General features: G+C 41.6%; 2 protein-coding genes and 1 pseudogene across 9 annotated transcripts in view; all 3 read right to left on the reverse strand.

Annotated features, from left to right (window-relative positions):
• Naip2 (NLR family, apoptosis inhibitory protein 2) overlaps positions 1 to 16,146 on the reverse strand; it is a 58,060-nt gene extending 41,914 nt beyond the window's left edge. The window contains exons 1-4 of one of the 2 annotated variants that reach the window (NM_001126182.2): positions 16,051 to 16,146; positions 11,107 to 11,148; positions 2,855 to 3,426; positions 1,417 to 1,516 (exon numbers count right to left, since the gene is read on the reverse strand). In NM_001126182.2, the coding sequence (NP_001119654.1) occupies positions 1,417 to 1,516; positions 2,855 to 3,422 (668 nt within the window). In that variant the 5' untranslated portion in view covers positions 3,423 to 3,426; positions 11,107 to 11,148; positions 16,051 to 16,146. Of the gene's footprint in view, positions 1 to 1,416; positions 1,517 to 2,854; positions 3,427 to 11,106; positions 11,149 to 15,979 lie in introns of both variants that reach the window. The other variant, NM_010872.3, reaches the window with a different exon arrangement.
• On the reverse strand, positions 2,917 to 3,179 carry Naip1-rs1 (NLR family, apoptosis inhibitory protein 1, related sequence 1; annotated as a pseudogene).
• A 9,612-nt stretch (positions 16,147 to 25,758) lies between the features above and the next one.
• Naip5 (NLR family, apoptosis inhibitory protein 5) overlaps positions 25,759 to 27,047 on the reverse strand; it is a 39,196-nt gene continuing 37,907 nt past the window's right edge. For 4 of the 7 annotated variants that reach the window (XM_011244633.3, XM_011244631.3, XM_017315416.2 and 1 more), the window contains one exon: positions 25,759 to 26,995. In XM_011244633.3, coding sequence (XP_011242935.1) covers positions 26,631 to 26,995 — 365 coding nt within the window. In that variant the 3' untranslated portion in view covers positions 25,759 to 26,630. The remainder of the gene's footprint in view (positions 26,996 to 27,047) is intronic. The other 3 variants (XM_017315415.2, XM_011244628.2, NM_010870.2) reach the window with 1 other exon arrangement.

A 27,047-nucleotide genomic window follows, 5' to 3' on the forward strand; every position in this document is an offset into this window, starting at 1 on the left:
CCAGTTGATGATTTCAGAAAAAAACCTGATAATTTCATAATTCTTGATCTGATTTTATAGACCCCTACATTTATACAAGTAATCTCTAGCTCCCTATAGAATAAAAGCTGCAAATAGGACTCTGTAAACTTTTATGTGTCACAGGCTAATTGCGCTAGGAAAACAGGCTTGGAACAAGTTTACAATCAAGGAAAACAGGCTTTTTAGGTCAGGAATGAGGCTACGATCTGGTAACTAATGGTCATAAACTGGGAATAGATAATTTATTGTAGGTGCAAGGACAGACAATTTATGACAAACACTATTGCTTTAAACTTATAATGAACTTATGGAGCTAAAAAATAGATCAGGGATGTTCAGTCAGGAACTAGTCCTAATGGAAAGACATGTAAACAATTCTGCTGTAACTCCTTAAAATTATTGACCTATGACATAAATTATTATTTTAAACCTACTATGAACTCATGGAATTTAGAAATGTTTAGAAAACTATGCAATCAAGTATTCTTCTGTAACGCTCCTACCTAATAATTAAAATTAGGTATTTTTTTTTGAGAAAATATAAAAACTAAGAATAACAGTAAAGTGGTGGTGTAGCCCTTTTCTGCTTCATTAATTGTTTGTGCATGTGTGTGCGTGCGTGTGTGTGTGTGTGTGTGTGTGTGTGTGTGTGTGCGCGCGCTTGACTTTTTTTTTCTTTTCTCTCTAGCTTATGAGGAGTTATTGAACTCTGAGCCTCTCACCTGGCCCCTGAATCAAATCAGCAAGAGGTAATTGCCAGAAGCTATCATCCTTTGCCCTCAGAATAGCAAGAGAGATTTGAATAGACAAAAGTCATCAGCTTTTCCCCCTACCCCCAATCCACACCTCACTGCCTTCCTCAGTTCCTGGATGCTGAGAAGGCCTCAGCAAGTACATAAAATACCTCACCATGGGCATGAGGACCTGAACTTAAAATTGGAGCCCAGTCCACTATGGCTGTAATCCTAATCCAGTAGTAATAGAGACAGATGGATCCCATGGGGCCTGTCTTAATATATAAGGTGAAGAATGATGGGGCATATCAACATGTGACCTCCACAGAAATGCAGATATACACTACGCACACCAACATACCGCACATATAAACACACTCTACATACACCAACATACAACACACAGAATATAAAAATGAAAAGATAATGAAGCAAAAATTAACATAAGAGATAAGCCATTTAAGATCATGTGATTCAAATTTTGCACTATGTGACCAGATTTTCCTTGCTTGATCCCATATTGAATAAGAGAAAGGTCAGAACTCATTTGGTACTGCAACAATGTTGCTCTTTTGTCTCTTGTTTCATTTTCCTAAAACAAACAAAAAACAAAATAAAAATAAAAGCAGAAAACTTTAAGAATAAAGCATTTGAAACTCACTTGGGGAACCACTTGGCATGCTCCTTCCAGGGATCATCTCCTTCTTCCCAGTTGCCCAAGCATCCACCACAGGAGAAACACTGCACAGTGTCCCTTTTACCTACAGATGCAGGAAAGTGTGTGACTGTCCGGCAATGGCACCAGCTGTGTCTTGGAGCTGGCCATACTGCACCAGAACAAGACAGACTCCAGCATGCCTGTTCTTCCATAGCCTCTCTGGCTGAATCCCTGTCCACAGTCTCACTGCCCTACATGACCCCCTTCTAAGCTCTGGACCTCCATTCCCCAGCCATGGCCATCCTCTACAAACACAACTCTCTACATTCGATCTTCTCTCAGATAGAGGTAGCTCTTAGCTTTCAGGACCAAAGTGATGAGGAAGCAAAAGCTAGGACCAGCTGGAGTTGCTTTGGCCATGTCCTTTCTATAAAAATGGAGGCACAATTCTCTAACTCTTTGAGCCTCAGTGAACTCAACTATGAAATGTGAAGGGACAGAGAACTGGTTGAATTAGAATTAGTGTTCAACCCATGCATAGCGTAAGTAGGTATTCAGCACACTACAGACTCTCTTGCAATTGTCTAACTCCTGTGTGTGGCTGAGACATTTCAGAGTGTAGTGTCCTCAAAGACAGTTTGCCTCATGGACGGGAGTTAAACAAGTAAAACCAAGATTCTTTCACAACTACAGAAATTAAACGAATCAAGGAAATATATGAGGAGCAATGTTCATGAAACTAGAAGACAGTGGAATTGAGCTATCTCATGGTCCATGTTCAGGACATTATGACCAGAGCTGGTTTTTCCTGGAGTCTTTTTATTTGTGTTTTCTAGCACTGGGACTAAACCAAAGGCCTTTCACATGCTAAGTTAGTCCTCCAGTAATGAGCTACACCTTGCAGTTAATATTTTCTAAGGTACACATTTATAGAAAACCTTTTATGTTGTACATATTTAGCAAACTAATAATGCTACACTAGAAGTCAATTAAAGTTGGAAATTAGATAATTAAAGTTGATATTTAATGAACCAGATCTCATATGTAATATAACACAATAAATAAGGAATGATTAGCAAGCAGTAGTAATAACAGAAGAGGAGAAAGAGGAAGAAGAGGAAGAAGGAAGAAGAAAAGGAAGAAGGAAAGGAGGAGGAAGAGGAAGAAGGAGAAGAGGAGGAGGAAGAGGAATAAGAAATAAAGAGGATGGAGAGATGTCTCTTGCAGTGGACTGGAATTTGGTTCCCAGTACTCACCTCAGGCAGTTGACAACCACTTACAACCACTGTTTCAGGAGATCTGACATTTATTTTCTAGACTCCATGGCCACCTGCACTCATACTGCAACCAGCCCCACAAATTCACACAAATGTATAATGTAAAAAACAAAACCTAAACTTTATATTTTACAGAAACACCTCACAAGATAGAATCCACTTACCTGTAAAGACAAAGCCAGCTGCTGAGAGTACACGTGGTGATGTCCCATGGGCATAAAATGGCCAGTCCTCAAAGGACTCCAGTCTTGCCTCCTCTTCATGGTACCTTGCTTTGTCACCTCTCAGCATCTTCTCTGGACTCTTAACCCGGATGTCATACTTGCCAATGTTACCAACATCTTTGCCCAGAAGGAACTCACATTCTGGTCGTAATTTCTTGTGGTTCTCTATGGGAAGTTTCCTGAGTCTGGTGGAAAAGAGGATCAAGCTACAGCAAAAGCACTGAACCCCAAGTTTCACCCCTGTGTGGTAAAACCCAGCAGCTGCCATCTCCTGTGGCGTCCATGATCTGAACTTGTCATAGGTCTCAAAAGTCTTTAGTCGTTTGGCTTCACTGCGCATCTGTGAGTTAAAACCTTTCTTCATTTTCATTCGTGTTTTATGGTCTTCTTCTTGTTGTCTCTTCAAGACTGAAAGTGCATCCACTCTGAGAAGAGTAGAGAGCTCAGAGACCAAGTCGTCATCAAACTCACAAATTATCTCCTCAACGGCTTCTCCCTGGGCTGCCATTTTTCTAAATGAGAAAGGAAAGCAGATGGTTGGTGTTGGTAGTGTTTTTATTATTAGATATAAATAATTGTGTCTCAGAGCCAGAGAGATGTCTCAGTGGGTAGAGAGGCTTGCCCCAAACCTGACGGCTTCAGTTTGTTGCCAGGTCTTACAGGGTAGGTAGGAGACAAACAACTCTTGTATGTTGACCTCTGACATCCACTTGTGAAAGCCAGAAAGAAGTTGCTTGAGAAACTATGAAACATCAATATTCACCTACTTAATCAGCAAATATTTGCTAAGCACCTACCTGTGTGTCAAGCAGTGAGCTAGGCCTCAAGGACCGGCAATGAATCAGACAGAGGGATTCCTTGCAAGTGTCCTTTAGCTTGATTGCATGCTTATTTTTCTTAGAATCTTGTATGTAGCCAATTCTAGCCCAGAATTTAAGGTTGAAGCTGATAACCATAGAAGAGTATGTAGTCTTGGACCCTACTTGGTTTTGTAGTACTTGATATTTTAAGTCCTTCGCCTGTACACACCCATCCTTCAGAATCCAGTGTGCTTTGGGCTACATGTAGTCTCATCTTTGAACAATACTATATATAGGTCTCCCTGCTCCTAGCAACAATTAAATTTAGAGAGTTTCTACTCAAGTGTATGCCCAATGTATTGGGATAGGATGATTGGAAAGGCTAATCTGGCCTGAACTGGTTTTGGGTACATATGCAGGAAGGCAAAACTGTGTATTTATGAATGCCCTATTTCCCCATTTCCTTAGGCACATATATGATTCAAATCACATGCTGTCAGAGACCATCCTGTGAGAAAGTGAGCCCTTCACAATCTCCCTGACAGGCCAAATGGCCTCGTGCTAGGAACTGGTTATCACCCCCTCCTCCCTATTCCCTTCCTGGCACTTGAGGCTGTAAAAGCTGAATTATAGTCCCCTCTTCCCTATCTCTTCCTGAACTCCCATGCCATCCAAGGACATGAGCTACGCCTGAGTCCAGCCTGACACCCAAGGCTGTCAAGGAGGATCTATGTTCCAGAGATAAGATGCAGAGTGCCCGCTGCCTGGTGCCTGACTTCGGCCCTCATGTCAGCAGATGCCCACTTCTTTGTTCTTTGTAAAATTCCCCTTCAACCCCTCCCCTATTTCCCACAATATATGCTTTAAAAAGAAGGCACCTCAGCATAATAAAGGAGACCTTGATAGGTACAGTCTACTTGGTCTCCTGCCTCTCCTTCCCTTCCTCCCATTTCCTTCCAGGCTTGCGGTCCCCCTCGCACCCATGAATAATTGAATCCCTCGGGACGGGATAATATGCATTCTAGGAAGTGGCACACATCATGAGCAAGGACTTACATAATCCAAACCTGTCCATATGAAAGATCTGTATGATAAGAACTTCAAGTCTCTGAAGAAACAAACCAAAGAAGATCTCAGAAGATGGAAAGATCTTCCATGCTCATGGATTGGCAGGATCAATATAGTAAAAAATGGCTATCTTGCCAAAAGCAATCAACAGATTCAACGCAATCCTCATCAAAATTCCAACTCAATTCTTCAACAAATAAGAAAGGGCAATTTGTAAATTCATCCGGAATAACAAAAAACCTAGGATAGCAAAATCTCTTCTCAATGATAAAAGAACCTCTGGTGGAATCACCATGCCTGACCTAAAGCTGTACTACAGAGCAATTGCGATAAAAACAAACAAACAAACAAACAAACAAACTACATGGTACTGGTATAGCGACAGACAAGTAGACCAATGGAATAGAATTGAAGACCCAGAAATGAACCCATACACCTATGGTCACTTGGTCTTTGACAAGGGAGCTAAAACCATCCAGTGGAAAAAAGATAGCATTTTCAACAAATGGTGCTGGCACAACTGGCGGTTATCATGTAGAAGAATGAGAATTGATCCATTCCTATCTCCTTGTACTAAGGTCAAATCTAAGTGGATCAAGGAACTCCACATAAAACCAAAGACACTGAAACTTATAGAGGAGAAAGTGGGGAAAAGCCTCGAAGATATGGTCACAGGAGAAAAGTTCCTTAATAGAACAGCAATGGCTTGTGCTGTAAGATCGAGAATCGACAAATGGGACCTCATAAAATTGCAAAGTTTCTGTAAGGCAAAAGACTCTGTCAATAAGACAAAAAGGCCACAAACAGATTGGGAAAGAATCTTTACCAATCCTAAATCAGATAGGGGACTAATATCCAATATATAAAAAGAACTCAAGAAGGTGGACTTCAGAAAATCAAATAACCCCATTAAAAATGGGGTACAGAGCTAAACAAAGAATTCTCACCTGAGAAATACCGAATGGCTGAGAAGCACCTGAAAAAATGTTCAGCATCCTTAATCATCTGGGAAATGCAAATCAAAACAACCCTGAGATTCCACCTCACACCAGTCAGAATGGCTAAGATCAAAAATTCAGGTGACAGCAGATGCTGGCGAGGATGTGGAGAAAGAGGAACACTCCTCCATTGTTGGTGGGATTGCAAGCTAGTACAACCACTCTGGAAGTCAGTCTGGCAGTTTCTCAGAAAATTGACATAGTACTACAGGAGGATCCCACAATACCTCTCCTGGGCATACATACAGAAGATGTTCCAACTGGTAATAAGGACATGCTCCACTATGTTCATAGCAGCCTTATTTATAATAGCCAGAAGCTGGAAAGAACCCAGATGCCCCTCAACAGAGGAATGGATACAGAAAATGTGGTACATTTACACAATGGAGTACTACTCAGCTATTAAAAATAATGAATTAATGAAATTCCTAGGCAAATGTATGGGCCTGGAGGGTATCATCCTGAGTGAGGTAACCCAATCACAAAAGAATTCACATGATATGTACTCACTGATAAGTGGATATTAGCCCAGAAACTTAGAATACTCAAGATACAAGTTGCAAAACACATGAAACTCAAGAAGAATGAAACCAAAGTGTGGTCACTTTGCCCCTTCTTAGAATTGGGAACAAAGCACCCATGGAAGGAGTTACAGAGACAAAGTTTGGAGCTGATACGAAAGGATAGACCATCTAGAGACTGCCATACCCAGGGATCCATCCCATAATCAGCATCCAAACACAGACACCATTGCATATGACAGCAAGATTTTGCTGAAAGGACCCTGATATAGCTGTCTCTTGTGAGGCTATGCCTGGCAAACACAGAAGTGGATGCTCATAGTCAGCTATTGGATGGAACACAGGGCCCCCAATGGAGGAGCTAGATAAAGTATCCAAGGAGCTAAAGGGGTCTGCAACCCTATTGGTGGAACAATAATATGAACTAACCAGTACCAGAAAGATTTTGCTGAAGGAACCCTGTTATAGCTATCTCGTATGAGGCTAGACCTGGCAAATACAGAAGTGGATGTTCAGTCTTCTATAAGATGGAACACAGGGTCCCCAATGGAGAAGCTAGAGAAAGCACCCAAGGAGCTGAAGGATCTGCAACTCTACAGGTGGAACAACCATATGAACTACCCCAGAGCTCATATCTCTAGCTGCATATGTAGCAGAAGATGGCCTAGTTGACCATCACTGAGAAGAGAGGCCCCTTGGTCTTGCAAACTTTATATGCCTCAGTACAGGGGAACACCATGGCCAAGAAATGAGGGTGGGTGGGTAGGGGAGTGGGGCGGGGAGGGTATGGGGGACTTTTGGGTTAGCATTTGAAATGCAAAATAAGAAAATACCTAATTAAAAAATGAAACCCCCAAATAATAATTAGGTCTGTGAACACTCTCGCTTAAATTGTTGACTGTCAATCCTGGAGGTGAGTCTTTGCCATTGTTTCCTTCCACTTAAGGTTATCTTGTTGTGCAAATTTTATATGAGCCTCTATTTCCAACTCGAATTCTGATATAGGAGGCTAAGAACATGGAACAACCCATCCCAGTATTTCAGCCTCTCTGATTCTGGGATGTTTATAGGCATGCATTACCAGGCCCTACTCCAATTGTGAATTATGGAGACAATGAAGAACATGGCAGATGTTTACCATGTATATCCTGATAGTAAAAATTTGATAATATCATTCAGTTAAAAATTATTCTTGAAGATTTTACTTTATTTTTATTCATTTACTTTATGTATGTGAGTACACTGTTGCTATCTTCAGACACACCAGGAGAGGACATCAAATCCCATTACAGTTGTGAGCCACCATATAGTTGCTGGGAATTGAATCCAGGACTTCTGGGAAGAGCAGTCAGTGCTCTTAACCACTGAGCTATCTTTCCAGTCCCTGAAGATTTTATTTTTAACTGTGTGTATGGGTGTATATATTCCAGAAAAGGTGTTAGATCCCCAGGAACTACAATTACTGGTGATTGTGAATAGCCTGGCCTTGGGGCCATGAGCCAAAATGGGTTCCTTTGCAAGAGTAGACCATGCAACAGCAAAGCCATCTTCCCAGCCCCTTAGAACCATTATTTTTATTGTGTTCACTTTCCAGGCTTAGTGCTGCATGTGAACTCCAGATGCTCCTGTTTGAGGCACAGATTTGAGTCCGGGAAGTAGCTGCTGGAGTTTACAGGTTCTTACAACTCTTTACAACTGGTTGTACAGAGCACGTAAATAGTGACAGTGTGGAGACATCTATTAAAGGAGAGATCCTGATGAGCTCAGGGTGGCACCATGCTGGGACTATGGCCTGGCTCTAAGAGAGGAAGGAATTGGCTCTGCATGCCATTTTCTATGATGTTTGCTCAGTGCCAACACCATCCCCCATGTTCTAACAAAGCTAGGTCTTCCTGAGCATGCTCCCTTGGTTGAGTGAAGCCCAGGTGGGGAAGGGCTTCCAGTCTTCCACCTATCATGGTAATCTCTAGATCCCCTTTCTTCTCCCAGTCCCCTGTTCTGACTCATAACAGTTTAGACTGCTGCTATAAAATATGGGAAATATTTTTCTTTTGGCTACAAGTTATATTGTAAAATTGACAAATATCTGTAATGTACTGAGTTTTAGCTATGTGTGCTGGTAGGAATGAGCCTAAGACCTTGTGAACACTAAGCAGGTACCCACCACTGAGCAACACTCCCAGCCAGCAGTGTAGGTCTGTTCTTTGTTTTGTTTACTTTTGTTTTTGTTTTGTTGTTGTTTTTGATTTTCTGATTATTTTGAGACAGAAATTCACTGTGTAGCCTCGGCTATCCTGGAACTCATTCTGTAGACGAGTGTCTTAGTTAGGGTTTTACTGCTGTGAACAGACACCATGACCAAGGCAAGTCTTATAAAAACAACATTTAATTGGGGCTGGCTTACAGGTTCAGAGGTTCAGTCCATTATCATCAAGGTGGAAGCATGGCAGTATCCAGGCAGGCATGGAGCAGGCAGAGCTGAGAGTTCTACGTCTTCATCCAAAGGCTGCTAGTGGAAGACTGACTTCCAAGCAACTAGGGTGAGGATCTTAAGCCCACACCCACAGTGACACACACTCCAACCAGGTCACACCTATTCCAACAAGGCCACACCTCCAAATGGTGCCACTCCTTGGTCCAAGAATATACAAACCATCACAACTAGGCTGGTCTCAAACTCACAAAAATTCACCTGCCTCTGCCTCTCTGCCTCTGCCTCTGCCTCTGCCTCTGCCTCTGCCTCTGCCTCTGCCTCTGCCTCTGCCTCTGCCTCTGCCTCTGCCTCTGCCTCTGCCTCTGCCTCTGCCTCTGCCTCTGCCTCTGCCTCTGCCTCTGCCTCTGCCTCTGCCTCTGCCTCTGCCTCTGCCTCTGCCTCTGCCTCTGCTTCTTCCTCTAGGGTGCTTGAATTAAAGGCATGCTTTGTCATTATCATCCAGCTAGTTTTGTTTACATTTTTTTTTGAGACAGTGGCTCACTGTATATCCCGGACTAACATGGAATGCAATATAGACTGCAGGTTAGCATCAAATATGTGTCTTCACCTTTTTTCATCTGGAGTGCTGAGCTAACAGGCCTGCATCACCATGCCTGGTTTTCTATCTTACTTCAGGTAAGAACAGAAGATACAAGCTGCTCAGGGAAGTTTGAGGGCAGGTGACTGAAAACCAATAGTTTCCTTGACTGTAAACCAAAAGTAGCCAGACTGATACAACACCACCTCCTAAATGATTCCAGGGTCTTGACACTTGAGGAGATGAAAGTGCTAGGAAGATAATAGAGGCTAGTGACCTTAAAGGCAGTCGAGGATGGTCCACTCCCTTACGGCTGGCTTTGGACACCACTTCCCATCACAAGGCTACTTCCTCTTGGCAAAAAGAATGAACTCTGAGTTCTACTTCTGGCCCCAGGTTGAGACAGGACACTCTTATCTGTTCCAAAAATTGTGAAGTCGATTATTACTGTCTTCTCCTTTTAGAGTTAATCTAGCTAGGCCTATGAGTCACCTGGCCAGGGGCCTACACCTGATTTACCTGAAGACAAACTAAAGAGCAGGGAGGAATACTTATCCCCTTGTGGAGAACATATACTTCTCAGAAGCTCCCCCAACAACCCTACCACCACCTGCAGTGGCTTCCACAAGGAAAGTGCTACTCCTGCCCACTGTTCTGAATTCTAAGTTTAAAGTGTGACTTGTGCCCTGCTTTCTCTTTCTCTCACACCAGTCCAAACTCTAAGCCTGCTTTTCCTGACACTCTGGTCTTCCTGTTTCCCTGCAGACTCCCTGCCCACTCTCCATGCAGATGCTCGCTGACCTTCACTGCTGAACTTGCCTGTTTTTTTTGGATCCATTCTCAAAGGCATGCCCTTGTCTTTTCCTTCCCTTCCTTCCTGGCAGCTGCCAGGATTTACAGTGTGCCTGCCCTGTGGTTTTCCACGCAGACTCTAAGAAAATGGTCCTCTAGATTCCTTCTGAGTCCTTTAAATTTTTGTTTTTGTTATAGACTAAAAACCTTCAAAAAAGAATTCCAGTTTTCCTGGCAAGACATCGTGTGTGTGTGTGTGTGTGTGTGTGTGTGTATGTATGTGATTTCGTGTGATTGTGAATGTGTGTGAGTGTGGGTGAATGTATGTGAAGTGTGAGTTCATATATGTGTGTGTGTTGTGAGTGCAGATGCACACAGGCCACAGAGCTCGTTGAAAGTCTTTTAGATGTCGGTTTGTTTCTTTCCAAACTCCCTCTACAGTGGGATACAGGGATCAACGCAAGTCATCAGGCTCCTAAGACATGTACTTTTACACACTGAGCCAAACCTCTTGCTCTCTGACTCTTCCAGTTTTAAAGTTTGTTAATACCTATTTTTTGTAAATTATTTTATTTATCTTTATGCCTATGAGTACTATATCTGCATGTATAACTGCATGACAGAAGAAAGTATCAGATCATATTACAGATGGCGGTATGCCACAATGTGATTGCTGGGAATTAAACTCAGGACCGCTGGAAGAGCAGCCAATGCCCTTAACCATTGAGCCATCTCTCCAGTCCTTATTAATACTTCTTGATCACTTAATTACTCCCCTAATGTAGAACATTTAAGCCATTGCCCTCTTTTCTTCATAAATAAAAATAAATTCAATGTTCAATATTCTTAAAATAACATCAATAAATCTTTCCCACATTTTTCTTATTTCTTCAGAGTAAATTCCAGAAGTAAGAATTGCCGACTCAACCACATGCATCCACCATGGATTCTGGTGTCTGTCAGGCACTGTCTCTAGTTAACGGTCCCCTGAGGTCCTTTTACCTTCAGTTCAGTCAGGTTCCTGCTTCTTCCTCGGGTGGTTTCCTGCAATGAGATTTCACATATCAGCACTTTGTGTCTCTCTAACAGGAACTAAAGTCGATTACGAACTGAGACCTGATGTTCTAAGGGAGAATGAGTTTCCATGGCTTCCCAGCCCAGCATCCCAGTGACATCCAGGGTGACAGGCATGAGCTGTGAGGAGAGGCTCCAGTAGTGGGTACAAGTAGCTGATACTTCCTTGAAACAGGTTTTGTGGCTCCATCAGAGCCCACTGGAAAATGGCTGCTTGAAGTTCTCCAAGAGTATGCTATCGTTCAAAGCCACACATATGTCTACTTCTTTCCAACATCCACCCCAACCCAACCCAGTAACCTTGAAAACAATAATTTACAGAATTCTCAAAGCATGTTATTTCTCAAGGAACTTAGCCAATATTTGTGCCCCCTTTCTTTATCTGGTATGTAGTAAATTAACTCTGTAAGTTGGGATTTTTTAAGAGTAACCCAAGTAAATGCTAGTAATTTTGCCATTTATGTCAGATTGTGTTTTCTCTCAGTTAACCAGCCCCTTCTAGTGGTTATCTGGTTAATTGTCACTTTCCCTTGAGTTTTAGAAATTTTGAATCATCTGTACAATGAAACAGTGCTTTTCAAATAAATTAAATCAAAGACTTACCAATAGAAAGGATCAAGTAGAAGTAGAATATTAGGTTTATCCTAATATTAGATATTAAAGTATTAGATAAAATGGAAGACCTGGACCATTCAAGGAAATAATATGTAAACTCTTTAAAAGCACATGAAAGGAGCATGCAAGACCTTTGGGACATCATGAAAAAACCAACGTCTTCTAATTATAAGCACAGAAGAAAGGGAAGAATCCAAAGTCAGCAGTCATGCCAGCTAGTGTTATATCAATTTGACACAATATATAGTAATCTGTAAGGAGAGAGTCTCAATTGAGAGACTGCTGCATAAAATCAGGCTGTGGGTCATTTTTTAAATTTATGATTGATAGAGCAAAGGCCAGACTATTGTGGATGGTGCCATCCCTAGGCTGATGATCTAGATTCTGTAAGAAAGCAGGCTGAGCAAGCCATGGAGAAGCAAGCCAATAGGTAGCACTCCTCCATGGCTTCTGAATCAGCTCCTGCCTCCAGGTTCCTGCCTTGTTTGAGTTCCTGTCCCAACTTCCTCCAATGATGGACTATGATGTGGAAGTATAAGGTGAATGTTATTTCCTTCCCAGCTTGGTTTTTGGTCATGGTGTTTCATTGCAACTATAGAAACCCTAACTAAGACACCAATTTAAATTACTATGCTTAACAAAACTATCTTTCATAGTTGAAGGACAAAGAAAAACTCTTCAAGATATAAACAGAGTCAAAGAATTCTTTTTCAGTAAGTCAGCACAACAAAGAAGCAATACTTTGGACTGAAAATAAGCATAGCCAAGAGACTAAAGAAAATAAACAAAATTATAATTACTGAAACACAAAGTAGGACTAAGACCACAAACAACAATGAAATGGCAGCACTCAACACACGCTTTCAATAATAACTTTATATTAATGGTCTCAACTCCTTGATTGGTTAGCATTTTTTGTCACCTTAACAAAAATTAGGTCATGTGGGAAGAATGAGCCTCAACTGAGAAACTGCCTTCATCAGAGACCATTACAGAGAATGACAGCTAGTCAAAATGCAGAGAACACATGGTCTTGGGTGCCCAGGCACAACTGATACATCTACAACATGAGCCTTGCCCCTAAGGCACAGAGAACGTCTCAGGAGAGGGGGCCAGGAGACTTTAAGAGCCAAAGAAACAGGAAGTCTGTTGTGAGTCTATGGCTCCTAAATGACAGGGGAGCATCATTCATGACCCTCAACAAAGTGGCAGCCTAAACAAGTAATGAATGATGACAACACCAATAGACATGCTGACATGGAGGGGATCTCCCAGAGCCCTGCCCTAGACAAAAAGCTAAGGATAACAAAGGAATGTTAAGATCAGAGAAACAGTTTTCCCAGACATCAGCCCCCTGATGTCTAATACCAAGTGTGGACCCTCAAATCATATGCAAACAAGTAACACCAAACAAATACCACCAAATGGACTAGGAAGGCTGTTTTTTAAATATATTTAGGCACACACACACACAATATACACAATTTCAGGGCTGAGCACTTGGTGTTGTATAACCATTATTGTTGTGAAATGGACAAAAGTATCTTAAGCAAAAGGGACCAGGAACCAAGCAGGCATTGCTGTCCTAAAACCTAACAAAGTAGAAGAGATAAAGGAAGATACTTCATTTTAATCAACAATTAACCAAAAAGATATTACACATATGCACAAAATTCTAGCACTTCCAATTTAATAAAAAGTATACTACTGGGTCTCAAAACAGACTAACTCCAACTCAATGATAGTAGATTATTTTAATGCCTCACTTTCTCTAATAGTCAGGTCTTTTGAATAACAACAAAAACAATCCTATCTAACCATATGCAATCAAGCTTAAAATCAACAGCAAATGAATCTCTGGTGATTACAGAAACTCATGGGGACTTAGCAACACATTGTGTGTTACATCTTAGCAACACATTGAGTGATAAATAGGTCAAGAAAAAAATCAAGAATGAAAGAAAATACTGTAATTAAATGAAAATGAAAGGACAACACAATAAAACTTCTTGGACATATTAAGAGAAATTTTAAAAGAAAAATGTATAGCACTAAGGGCCTACATTAAGAAATCATAAAGAGTACAAATAAATGGCTTAATGGTACAAATAAGAAATTTGGAAAAACAAGAGCAAACCAGGCCCAAACCAGAGACAGAAGAAATAATAAGAACTAGAGCATGAGTTAACGAAATAGAAACAAAGAATCACTAAATCTAAGATCTACTTTTTTGAGAAGATGAACAAGATTGACAGTTCTTTGTCTCAATCCACCAAAAGAACAGGAGAAGAGACACAAATTAATAAAATTAGAGATGAACAGAGAAACACTAAAACAGGCATCAAAAAATTCAGAGCATCATAAGTGAATGCTTTGAAAACTTATGCCACAGTAACTTGGAAAATCTAAAGGAAATGGGAAGATTTCTAGATTCAAACTCTCAAAGTTAGGCCAAGAAGAGATCAATAACCCAAAGAAACCCATAATAAATAAGGAGATCAAATAATAATAAAAATCCTTCTGTGTAAACAGAGCCCAGCTCCAGATAGATTCACAGAAGAATTCTACTGTACTTTCAAAGAACTCCAACCATTACTTTCAAATTATTCAAAGCATAGAGACACTTTCAATCCTCTTCGATTGGTATTTCTTTGGCACCAAAACGACATGGAGACACAGCAACACATCTCATGAGCACAGATGCAAACGTTCTCAATAAGATACTCACAAACCAAATAACAGCACATATCAAAGATTTCCTCCGATACAATCAAATTGGCTTTTACCCCAGAGATGCAGGGATGGCTCTACACTTGTATGTTAACAAATGTAATATAAATCACTGACAAACATTGCATAACCATCTATCATGAGAGATGCAAAAAAGGCCTTTGACAAAATTCAACATGGATTTATGATGAAAGTCCTAGAGAGAGAAAGACTGGAGGGAACACACTTCAACGTAATAAAGCCTGTGGATGACAAACTCATAGCCAACATCATCCTTACAGGACAGGGAAGCTGCACCCATGCACCCATGGTAGCTCAACAATATGGCTGGGTAAACAAGACCTGGAGAAGGACACCTGTATGACATGCCAGTGTGGACAGGGAAAATGTCACAGGGCCTCATCTCTGTAAGAAGAAGTGTAGGCTGCTGGGAGGAGAATTATTCTTCATCAGGGACAAGCCCTTAAAGTGTTATCTAATCACAAGTGCTCAGCCCCAAACACATACACATATGAGCAACAGTAGATGGACTCAGTAAGTGTGTGTGTGTGTGTGTGTGTGTGTGTGTGTGTGTGTGTGTGTGTGTGTGAGATAATTAAAGAAAGGCTCTGGAATTTGAGAGGCAGTTTGGTGGGATGGGAGAGGGGTGGGTTGAAATAATGTAAACAGAGTACTCAGATATGAAGTTATCAAATAATGAAATATAACAAAATGAAGAACACCTTCATATAAGCATATGGCCAATCCACCCACTTCAACACTCTCAAAGGAATATCAAATCTGCTTCTAGGTAGAGTTAAATCTTTCACATCATGCTTTATCAACCTCATTCAATTTGGAATTTTCCTAGCTACTACATTTTTGTGAAAGCTGCGGGTCAGGGCCTTGATTTATAGTGTTTGGCAGCCTCTAAGTTGGCACCATTCTGCCTCAGCTTTTTAAGTGTTGGACTATAAGCATGTGCCACCATACCTGGTCAAGTTGAATCTTTTAAGACAAGGCACACTCTTTCATCAGATAATATCCAGGAGGAGTTTCCTTAGTGAAATAGATACCACATATGACTATCCCTAACAAGGTAAAAACAAAAACAAAAACAAAACCCCTCCTTGTCATAAGTATTAAAATGACCAGCATTGGTCGCCTGGAGTTCTATCAATCCTCAAGTCTTTGACTAGTTATATTTACAGTTGTCTCATGATCTCTCTCTCTTTCTCTCTCTCTCTCTCTCCAAACACACACACACACACACACACACACACACACACACACACACACACACACACACACATCGTTTCCTTAGCAATTAAGAGACAAAGGTCATGTTCTTATCTATAGACACAGTTACCCAACGCTAGCTTCCTGCTCCTTCCCTGTAGAGAGGAGCTGGCCCTGCCTTGACAGACTAAGGCTAGGCTTAGTTACTTTCATTTCCCCTCGCACAGCCTGGAGTTACCTTTTCTGTTGCTGGGATAAAATAACCCTGACAAAAGCAGTTCACAGAAAAGAAGGCTTATTCTGGCTTACAGTATGAAGATCTGTATCTCAAGGTGGCACAGAAGGCTTGGCAGGAGCAGGAAGCCAGCTGGTCACAGTGCATCAGCAGCAAGGGGGCAGAGAAAATGAACAGGAAGTGGCACCAGGCTATAGAGTCTCCAGTGGCCCACACCCTCCACCATGCTCCACCTCTTAAAGGATCCAAACTCTTACCCAGCAGTGTCACCAGCTGGAAACCAAATTCTCAAACCATGAGCTGCCTGTGTGGGTATTTCACATTCAGACCACAGTGTAGGCCCAGACACAGTGTCTTCTACTAACATCTGCATCTGAACACCCTCCTTCCACCCTCTCTTTCCTGTCAACTTTTGTTTTTAATTTTCTAAAATTATTTTATTTACCATGTGTCTATGAACAGGGACTGTTTTTGATCTATCTTAGGAACTCACCAGGATCCAATGGGATCTTCACCTCAATGATTTATTCTAATCAGCTTACATAGATCCCACCTCGAAAACAATCAAGTTTCCACTCCTAGAATAGTACAATGGGTATTCCATTTCAACACCTGATCCTTTGATCCTTTATAGAACTCTCAAATCATCGTGAGATGGCTAATCTTGGTTTTCAACCTTACTACACTTTCAATCAAATAGAATTCAAACTCTGGGCATTTCTGAGAGTAGTTTTGTTGATCAGGTTACTTGAAGGAGGAAGACTCATTCTAACAGTAGGGAGTACTCTCTGGTAGCTGCCCAGATAAAAAGACACAGAAGAAGGACATTGGTGTGCCCTCACTATCACTGGGCAAGTTCATCTATCTTGTTGCTGTGGCACTTCTTCATTGGTATTAGAACCATCTCCTGCATGATTAAAAGGTAGACTGAAACCAGCAGCTTTTCAGGAATCCTCTAGGACTCCAGTGCCAAGTTGAGACTGCTGAGACATCCAGTCTTGTAGACTAAACAACTAACTACCAATTCTCAGCCATTCTAACAATGACTGTCACACACATCATAGGACAATATGTCTCACATAGCCATTGTTAGACTATCCAGACTATATCCTGTATGTCAGTCTCATAAATCCCATGTATTTGGTTATATATCCATATCTATCTATCTATCTATCTATCTATCTATCTATCTATCTATCTATCTACTGTCTGTCTGTCTGTCTGTCTATCTATCTATCTTTAAATGTAGACCTACATCTGTATAGCCTATCAGTTCTATTCCTTTAGAGAACTCTGACTAGAACAGAAGGGAGAGCTTGCTGGGAAAAAGGAGTAACAACTATAAAGCCCCTTGAGTAAGACTATATATAAATATTTTTGTTGCAGGGCATAAGTGAATCAGTCTCAAACTGACTAGGAAACATCCTAGCTTTTACAGTGCCAGAAGATGCTATGCAGACTGCAGGAAGTTGTGAGGAGGGCATCAATGATCTTCTCAGTGCTGGTCTCTGCTTGCTATATCACCACTATTCCACTAGGCCAAGGATTTCTTCTTGTGCAATAATGCCATGTCTTCGATGACATAGCAAACCTCATTCTGATTACATTTGAGGGCAGTCTACTGAAGGGAATTTCCTGCCTGGTTTTGTAATCCTTGTCCAAAGTTCATGGCTGGGGAGGTAGGTCATAGACCCTAGAGTAGACCCACTGTAGCACAAATAGAACACACATGCACACACACACACACACACACACACACACACACACACACACACACAGTCACTCACACCAGTTAATCAGTTAATCTTGAAATGCCTTGGATAACACAATGACTGGGCACTCTTAATTTTTTCTCTACTACCCCAGGCCCAGTCAGGGAAGTGGCCAGAGGAAACTCACATTGCTGGTTGGCTTTACGTCCTCCACTACTGTGCCCCCTTCTCCTCCTCCTGATTCTCTCTCCATCCTTCCCTTGCAATTCTGTGTCTTTCCCTGTCATCAGCTATTGGCTACTGGCATCTCTATTGATAGACCAAAATCCAATTAGGAGCAAGGACCTTCAGCCCCAGTAAATACAGATTCCTGATCAAAGAATCAGGACCACCCTTTACACACCACTATTGCTCTTTTGCTGGCTGGCTATGTTGTTTAAGGTCTTTTTAAATATTTCTGTTTATACTTGTAGACCCAGGCTCCTCCAACCTTAGTTAGAGAAACTTCTTTTTGCAGCCAGTAGCAGTTGATGTTGAGATGTGTAACTCATCAATGTGCTGAGAGTAAGTGCATTAGTTGGGGTTCTCTAAGGTAACAGAACTAATAGTTCACACACACACACACACACACACACACACTCACACTCAATTTAGTGGCTTACAGGCTGTTGATCAGTTCATCTAGTTCAACAATAACTGTTCCTTCTCACAAAGGCCAATAATCTGGTTCAGTCTACAAGGCTGGAAGCCTCAGCTGCTCATCAGTCTACACTGGAATCCCCAAGAAGAAAGTTCTAGTACTAGTGAAGGAATGCCTCAGCAACAGGATAGATGGAACTTTTTTTTTCCAGTAAAAGTGAGGGGAAGCAGGATTAAAGCAAAAAACATCCTTCTTTCGTGTCTTTTATGTAGGTTGACACTTGAAGGCATGGCCCTGATTTAGGGTGGTTCTTCCCACTATAAGCAATCCAATCAAGAAAATCCATTACAGTTGTACCCAGCTGTTTGACTTTTATATAATTCCAGATGTAACAAAATTAACAGCCAAGATTAGTCATTATAGTAAGAGATTGAGTGCTGATCCCTAAATGGCATGTCTTTCCTGGTGCCTCCCCCTGTACTACCAAGGCTCAAGAATGTTGTGGAAGAGGGGTTAAAAATGATGTAAGAGAGGGATGATGGGGAGGAGTGCCATGAAGTGAAAACCACCGAATTTGATGTGACTATTGCACTCATGAACTCACACCAGCTGTGGTTAATGGCACAAGATCTACACATAACCAGTTCAGTTAAAATTCTCTCATGGATGAATGTCTTCTCTGGCCCTCATTCCTCACTGAAGAGCTGTAGGCAGTTGATAAATGCAGGAGGAAGGAGAATCATTCTTTTTTTTTTTTCAAAATGTGTAGCCACTGATAGTTTTCCCAAGCTCCAGTTGATGGTCCCATACCCACACTCATATGGACAGCACTAATTGACTTAGTGGGAGGGAGGGAGGGGAGGAGGGAGGGAGATAGATAGATAGATAGATAGATAGATAGATAGATAGATAGATAGATGAAATATGAAGTTAGGCATGTACTATAGAGATTTTGTAGGGTTTTATGAGGAAATAGATGAGATGATAGGTATTATCATGTTTCATTATCTCTGTGTATAAAAATTTAAAGAATAAAGAAAAATTAATATTAAAAAATAGCAAAAATGTGTTCATAGAATATTCAGAGAATAGGAAAGAAGCCAGTACAGTCATAGTAAGAAGAAGGAGAGATTAAGGAAATGGAGATAAAAGAGAGCCAAGACTAGGGCATATATAGGGCATACTTGAGTTTACACTATTAACTCTGACTGTGGAGATGATTGAAAAATAGTAAAATAGTGAGGTAGTGACAGATCATGATTTGACTTCAGAAAAAAGCCTTCTCACTTAATGATAGAACTATACCATGTGTTTCAAGGAAGAAAGTAGGCTAATCATGTGAGATCTGCTATACTTTCAAAGTGGAGCCTCCAGGATTTGCCAGTAGGTTATATGTAAAACATAAAAGAGATAAACTAACGATAACTCCCAGGATTTTATTAAGTAACTAGAAGAACAAAGGGAGAGTTTCAAGAGATGGAAGTGTCATAGTCTGTCTTAGTTACTGTTCCATTGCTAGAAACCATGACCAAGGCACCTCTTGTAGCATTCAACTGGGGCCTTCTTACAGCTTTAGAGGTGGTTAGCCCATGATCTTCATGGTGGGAAGCAGACACGCATGACACTGGGGCAGTAGCTGAGAGCTTTACATCTTGATCTGAAGGCAATTGGCAGAGAGAGAAACTGAGACTTGCATGGGCTTTTGCACCTCAAGACCCACCCAAGCCATACACCCCCTCCAAAAAGGCTACATCTTCGAATCCACCAACTGTAGACCAAACATGCAAACACATGAGCCCATGGGAGATATTTTCCACTCAAATCACCAGAGCCTTTCTTTATGGAAGAAAGGGGGTTATTTGGGCATATGTCCCAGAAGGCTAAGAGTCCATCATGGTGGGGAGACATGCAGCAGGCATGGCAGGAGTGTGAAGCTGAAGATACACATCTTGAACCAGAGTTGAAGCACAGAGAGCAAATTGTGAACAGGGATAGGTCTTACACTCTCAAAGCCCTTCCTAGATCACACCTCCTAAGCTTCCACGAGGAGCATGACCAACTGGAGACCAAATAATTAAACACATGAGCTTAGGGGGAAACACTGTTATTCAAAACACCATAACCACTGACCAACATCTTCAGCACAAAAATACTTATGTGGAAAAAAAATAACAATCAAGATTTTAAAATGGAAATTTCCATTAGGAAGAATTGGATATGAATTGAGTAGTTCAGGGCCTATGTCTTAGTTAGAGTTGGAAATGGTGAGGTAGAGACTGAGAATTTAAAGCCAGTCAGCTGGATGAGGTGGTCCATGAAGTGTGCATACACAGAGACAAAGCCAGGAGACCTCAGATCTCCCCAGGAGTTAGAGAGGAGAAACAACGGAGGATTCAGCTGGCGCTCTCTGAGGAAAGCTGGAGTGGTTGATACCCGAGGAGCGGGTGCTTCCTGGAGGCCAGCGACGAGCAGAGAAGTTGGCTGCTGAGTTTTGCAAGGACAAGGCAGGCAAGTCCTTCATAATTCCTGCTTCACAGAAAAGTCTGTCAGGTATTCTGGGCCAGAAGGCCCAAGAAGATATTCCAATGACTCAGAGAACTTTGTGGGTGACTGTCTAGACACCCAGCTTTCTGGACATTTTATATGTCATTTTTATAGTTTTAAAGGTGCTTGCCTGCACTTCCTGCATATTCAGGCAATATTTCTTCCTTCTCAGGTCTGTGGTGAGGCTGAGAATGAAATAGTGACAGTCTTACACTTAAGCTTAAGTTGTGCAGGATTAAGGTCTAAGGTCCAAGATGTTCTTAGGTTGGTAATGCAACCAATTTCTTATGATAGAAATTTATTTAGGGACAGAATTCTGAATTTGCCAAGATAGGATAGGTAGCAGAATACTTCCTCCAAGGTTGCCAAACCCATATGAACTGGAGATTATGAATGTAATCTTACCTGGTGGTTCTCACAATTGTTATTATTGTTTATAGCTTATTATTGTAAGATAAAGAGTCTTTTATTGGACTAAAAGGAGAAAATGTAAAGATAATATATTATGTACAGTATGGAAGTATCAACTGTTAATAAAGAGCAGAAGGCCTATTAGCTAAGGCAGGTAAAAGGAGGTGGAGTCCTGGTAAAGAAAGAGGATCTCTGGGATAGGGTCAGTCAAGGGAGATTCTCCCCAAACTCTAAGGACACAGACACATGAAACAGGAGAGGTAACCAGCCGTGCAGCATTTATAGAATAGAATAAATGGGTTAATTCAGTTATGGGCTAGTAGGGGAACAAGCATTTATTCATATGTACTTAAGTTTCAGAGTGGTTAATTCAGGAACTGGGGAGCAGGTGGACAACCTCGAGGTTACAGTTTAGTCCATTATTGTCATGGCGGTAAGCATAAAGGCACGCAGGCAGACATGGTGCTGGAGACGTAGCTGAGAGTTCTACATCTGGATCTGTAAGCTGCAGGAAGAGAGTGAGATGTTGAACCTAGCTTCTGAAACCTCAAAGCCCATACCCAGGGACACATTTCCTCCGACATGGCCACACCTCCTAATGCCACTTCATAAGCATTCAAATATAAGTCTATGAGGGCCATTCTCACTCAAACCACCACAGTTTACAAAAAATAAAAAATAAATTTAAAAAAAGAGCTTGGAAGTGAGTTAAATCTTCTAAGGATGTGCAGAGACTTTCAGAAAGGCAGTTGAAATTAGAGGTGATTTTGCTTATGTGGGCATGGTGAACGGATTTAGGAAGCAGGAGTAGACCGGTATACTTAGGATGTGCTCAGAAAGGGGAGTCTAGAATTTAACTAGTTCTTTGTTTAATTTTTTTCCCTTCATTTTTGAGATTATGATATAATTACAGCATTTCTCCCTGCTCTTTCCTCCCTCTAAAACTTCGCATATAAAAATTTCCATCTTTCCTTGTTTTCTCTCAAATTCATGGCTTCTTTTTGCATTGTTGTTACTTACATATATGTATATTTACATACATTATACATATATTGTTACATACATTATATACACCATACACATATACATTAAGCACACATACATTACATATATTATACATATGTTGTACACATATATGTATGTTTATATACATTATACATACAGTATACATATATTTATATACGTATATTTCTAAATGCAATCTTCTACTTCTGTAAAATGTTACTTATCCATATGTTTTTGTAATGCGTCCTGGACCCTAGCCTAACAAATGACATGTTGGAGGCACCATTCACACCTTATAACCCAAACATCTGCCAAAAGAGGAAAAAAAAACCCCAATCAATCAATCAAGACCTGGCCCATAGTTCCTGGATCCAAGAATCTCTAAATGTGCTAACTTGGCTTCTATAGTTCTGCTACTGTTAACTGTTCCTGCTAACTAACCTGTCATCCAGGATGTGGGGCTTGTGTTTAAAAGACAAAGGGCAGTGAGGACTGGGGCTGCATGATCTGGGCAAGGTCCCCATGCAGCCACTGGCTGGTGATAAAGACTTTCTTCTCAGTTTTAAGAGGGTCTATATGTGTTCTCTGGTCTGTGGAGAGCCGTGCCGTGAGCAATCGCCATTATAAGATGGCGCTGGCCTCCGCTGTGCCTAACTAGTAAACAAGCCTTGTACGCAGGTGCGAGAGTGAACTCACTCCTAGTCACTCCCATTCTCGGAGTGTAATAGTGGGGTGATGGGCGAACAACGAATCAGGAGCTGTCACGCCATAGCAGGTGCTGAAACTTCACGCTGCGGGCTATAAAAGCGGCGCCATTTTCCCGGTTAGGGGTCTTCCTGAAGAAGTAAGCAAAAAAGCTTTTGCCGCGGAAGATTCTGGTTTGTTGCGTCTTTCTTGCTGGTCGAGTGGGACACAATACTGGTCAACATTTTCAGGGCTGACCATTTGGTATTGGATGACCAACCTGTGTGCTCTTCGGTGGGGAAAACTGTTTCCCCCAATCTCAGTAACCCCTAGTTGCCTGTAGTTCTTTTCCTAGGGTTGGAGCCTCCTGGGCTTTCCCCGTTCAGTTTGGCATAGTCACTGCTGTCATTTTCATTAAGCTCAGACTAGGGCAGCCATGTTGTTTAGACTTTATGAGTATAGAAATTACCAGAAAACACAGTCTCAGAGCAAACTTCCTCATCTTCTGGCTCTTACAGTCTCTCCCCAGCCTTTTCTGCACTGTCTCCTGAAACTTAGGTCCAGGAGTTGTTGGGTAGATGTATTCATTGGGACTGGGCTCTACAAATCTATTCTTTCCATCTGATATGACAGGAAATGGACCAAGACCACTGAACCTCATTAAAATGTTTCCCTTTTTTCTTTTTCAGTGCTAGGGACCAAACCTAGGACCTTCCACACACTAGACCACTAAGCAGCCTCCCCAAGTCTTCCTCAATTTTATTTTGAGGCAATCTCTTTAGACTGCCCAGGCTAGCCTTGAACTTAGTGGGTACTTACTTGGTAAGGGTGTATGATAGAAGGGTAATCTTGGACTTGAGAACCTAGGAACCACACAGCTCTGAGGTCGGACAGTATCCCATGGGAAGAGTATCCTGATTACCCAGGCTGGCAAGTTCCTTTGTTAGAGCTAATGACTGCATTCTACTTTCCCCAAATTTCCCTGTGGTAAATATCTTCATGGTTTCTGTCTTTTCAGTGGACTCTGAAAAATATTAACACATCAAATCATCAAAAAGATAATCAATCCTTCTCAATAGAGATAGCTTAAGTTAATGCTTTAGTGTTAAACTTTTTTCCCCCAGTGCTAGAGATGTCACTGAGGACCTTGAAAATACTAAGCAGGCACATTATCTTTAAGCTACACCACAAGCTAGAATTTTGATATCAAGAATAGCAATAACACCAACTTTAGGTGTTTCTGCTCGGATGGAAGGTTATCCTGGGGTTTAGAAGCCTAGGAACCACATGGCTCCTGAAGGACGACAGTGTGGGACAGTGACCCATGGGAAGGGTATCCTGAGACATCAGAACTCGGAACTACAGAGCTCCGAGGAAGCCTTCTCAGCAGAGGCATTAGCGCTCCCAAGGGAGGGTATCTCCTACTGAGCTGAGGAGCTCAAGAGTCTGATCTCTGCTCCTTCTTCACTTCTTCTCTACTTTTTCTCTTCTTTGCTTGTTCTCTTCTCAGCTTCTTCCAACGAGAAAGTTGCTCCAGGCAGTGCATCTTATAAAAGATATTTATTGACAGTAATAATACAGGAGTGTGAGGGACAAAACTAGGGATGGCTGCTCTCTGCTCCCGGGAGTGGACAGACAGGGAATGGACAAAGGGGCAGTGCTTATATAGGATTTCTGAGGAGACTGGAGAGGAGGGTCTGCCACTGTACACAGTTCCTGCAGTGGTGCTTCACCAAGGTTGTAGGCTAAGGCAGGAAAGAAGATGTCGCTACCGCGGACAGCTCCCAAAGAGTAGCTCCTGCCGAGGAGGGAAAGATGTGTCACCATGGACAGCTCCATGGCATCTGTAGGCTTGAGATGCTGTGGTGCACGCTGAGATCTTATGGTTGACACCATTTCGACAGGAGCTGCCATTTTGGACAGCCCCTATGGAACATTTTACTGAGAGGGTCATAGGCTGGTGCGGGAAGGAAGGACCTGCCACCTCTTTGATGGCTTTTGTGACTCATGGCTCAGGAACTATACAGACAAAACAAAAATAGTCCAGAAGGAATGAAAAGTAAGAATGCCTCCCATATAACTTCCTACACACAACCAATGCTTTCTTCTTTTTTTTTTAAGTTAAAAACTTATTTTCAGAACTATTTTCACTCAGATTAATGGAGGCATAATTAGCAAATAATAAAAAAGCATGCATATTTGAGGTATGCCAGGCAGGTGCAAAGTGATGTTTCAATATATAGTATTATGTAATAAATTACTATCATAATTAAGTAAATTAATTGTGTCAGTCAGTATTTTATTGCTGTGAAGAGACACTGTGACCATGATGACTCTTATACAAGAGCACATTTAACCAGGGCTGGCTTACAGCTTCAGAAGTTTAGTTCATTATTACTGTGGTAGAGAATATGCCTGCATGCAGGTAGTCATGGTACTTGGCAGGTAGCTGAGAGTTCTACATCTGGATTGGAAGGAAGGCAGCATGGAGGGAGGGAGGGAGGGAGGGAGGGAGGGAGGGAGGAGAGAGAGAGAGAGAGAGAGAGAGAGAGAGAGAGAGAGAGAGAGAGAGAGAGACTGGGCCTGGCCTGAGCACTTGAAATTCAAAGCCTACTACCAGGGACACAAGATCTCCAACAAGTTAATAGCTACTCCAACAAGGCCATACCTCCTAAGAACATCACTCCCAAATGACCAACCATCCACACATTTGAGACTATGGTGGCCATTCCTATTCAAACAAGAAGTCCTTAATAGTTAGAACCATATATACCAAAGACCATGAATTTCTTTCTTTTTTAAGATTTTATTTCTTTATTCTATGTAAGTACACTGTAGCCATCTTTAGACACCCCAGAACAGGGCATCAGATCTCATTACAGATGGTTGTGAGCCACCGTGTGGTTGCTGGGATTTGAACTCAGGACCTTCAGAAGAGCAGTCAGTGCTCTTAACCACTGAGCCATCTCTCCAGCCTGACCATGAGTTTCTAAGAAAATCACAAGGCCATTACAGTACATGCAAAATTATCAAAAACTCTCATAAACAAAAGCAGTTTTCTCTAAGCCCAATATCCCCCCACCCATTGGCAATAGATGCACAACCACATCAAGGCTAATGAATACGCAAAAGTGCTGCAAAGACTAAAGAGCATCTCCTGGAGAGAGAGTCAGCTGCAGCCATGATAAAGTCAACACATGCTTCCTCATGTACAAGGCTGATTCAATCTATAAACAGACCATGTATATCCTCCACCCAGTGCTCCTATGATGTCTTGGCTTTACATAGATCAATGTTCCTTTCACCAGCCCTTTCCTGTTGACCTTGGTATTGGAAGGTTCCTTGTATGAACTTGAAGGAAACTCTAGTCTTTAGACAGGAGAAATATACAAGGACTAAAAAGGCACTGTTCATTGTAGCTCAGTGATGAGCATGTAGATTTTCAAAAAAAATTATCAGCCTTCGGATAGATGGATCAGGGTTTAAGAGCACCTGTAGCTTTTACTGAGGATAAAGGTTTGGTGACCAGCACCCAAATGGAGACTCTTAACTATCTATAACTCCAGACCCAGGAGGGCCCAACATACTTTTCTGACCTCAGCTAGAATTTTAGGAGTTTTAGATATTCTGAACTGTCAGTAGTCTTCAGGAGCATCCTTTACTCCAGGATAACAGGAGAGAATGGGACTATCAATTTCCAGAAGATAATCAAGCGTTTAGACTGGGGATGTCTTTCCTTCACATCATTAATCACTTTCATGTCCTCTTCATCCAGGAGCCAACTGAGCATGTGCAGTCTGATGAGGCTGGGCAGTCGGGACACACATTGACCCAGAGCCTTGACAGTGGTGGCCTGAACTTGAATGCGTCCTGGGATATTCCTGCAGATGTTCAGCTCTTGTAGGTTTGGCAAGTTGTCCAGGGCTTGAAAGAAATTTCTATATCCTTCCTCGGTAATCTTGTGATTCATGGAAATATCTAAGTTCTCAAGTTTCTGGAAACCTCCACTGGTTGCCGCCCTGGCTGAAAACAAAACACGTATGAAAACACAATCAAGAGGACTTCAATAATGCTC

Source organism: Mus musculus, chromosome 13, assembly GCF_000001635.26.
Source record: "Mus musculus strain C57BL/6J chromosome 13, GRCm38.p6 C57BL/6J".
NCBI lineage: Eukaryota > Metazoa > Chordata > Mammalia > Rodentia > Muridae > Mus > Mus musculus.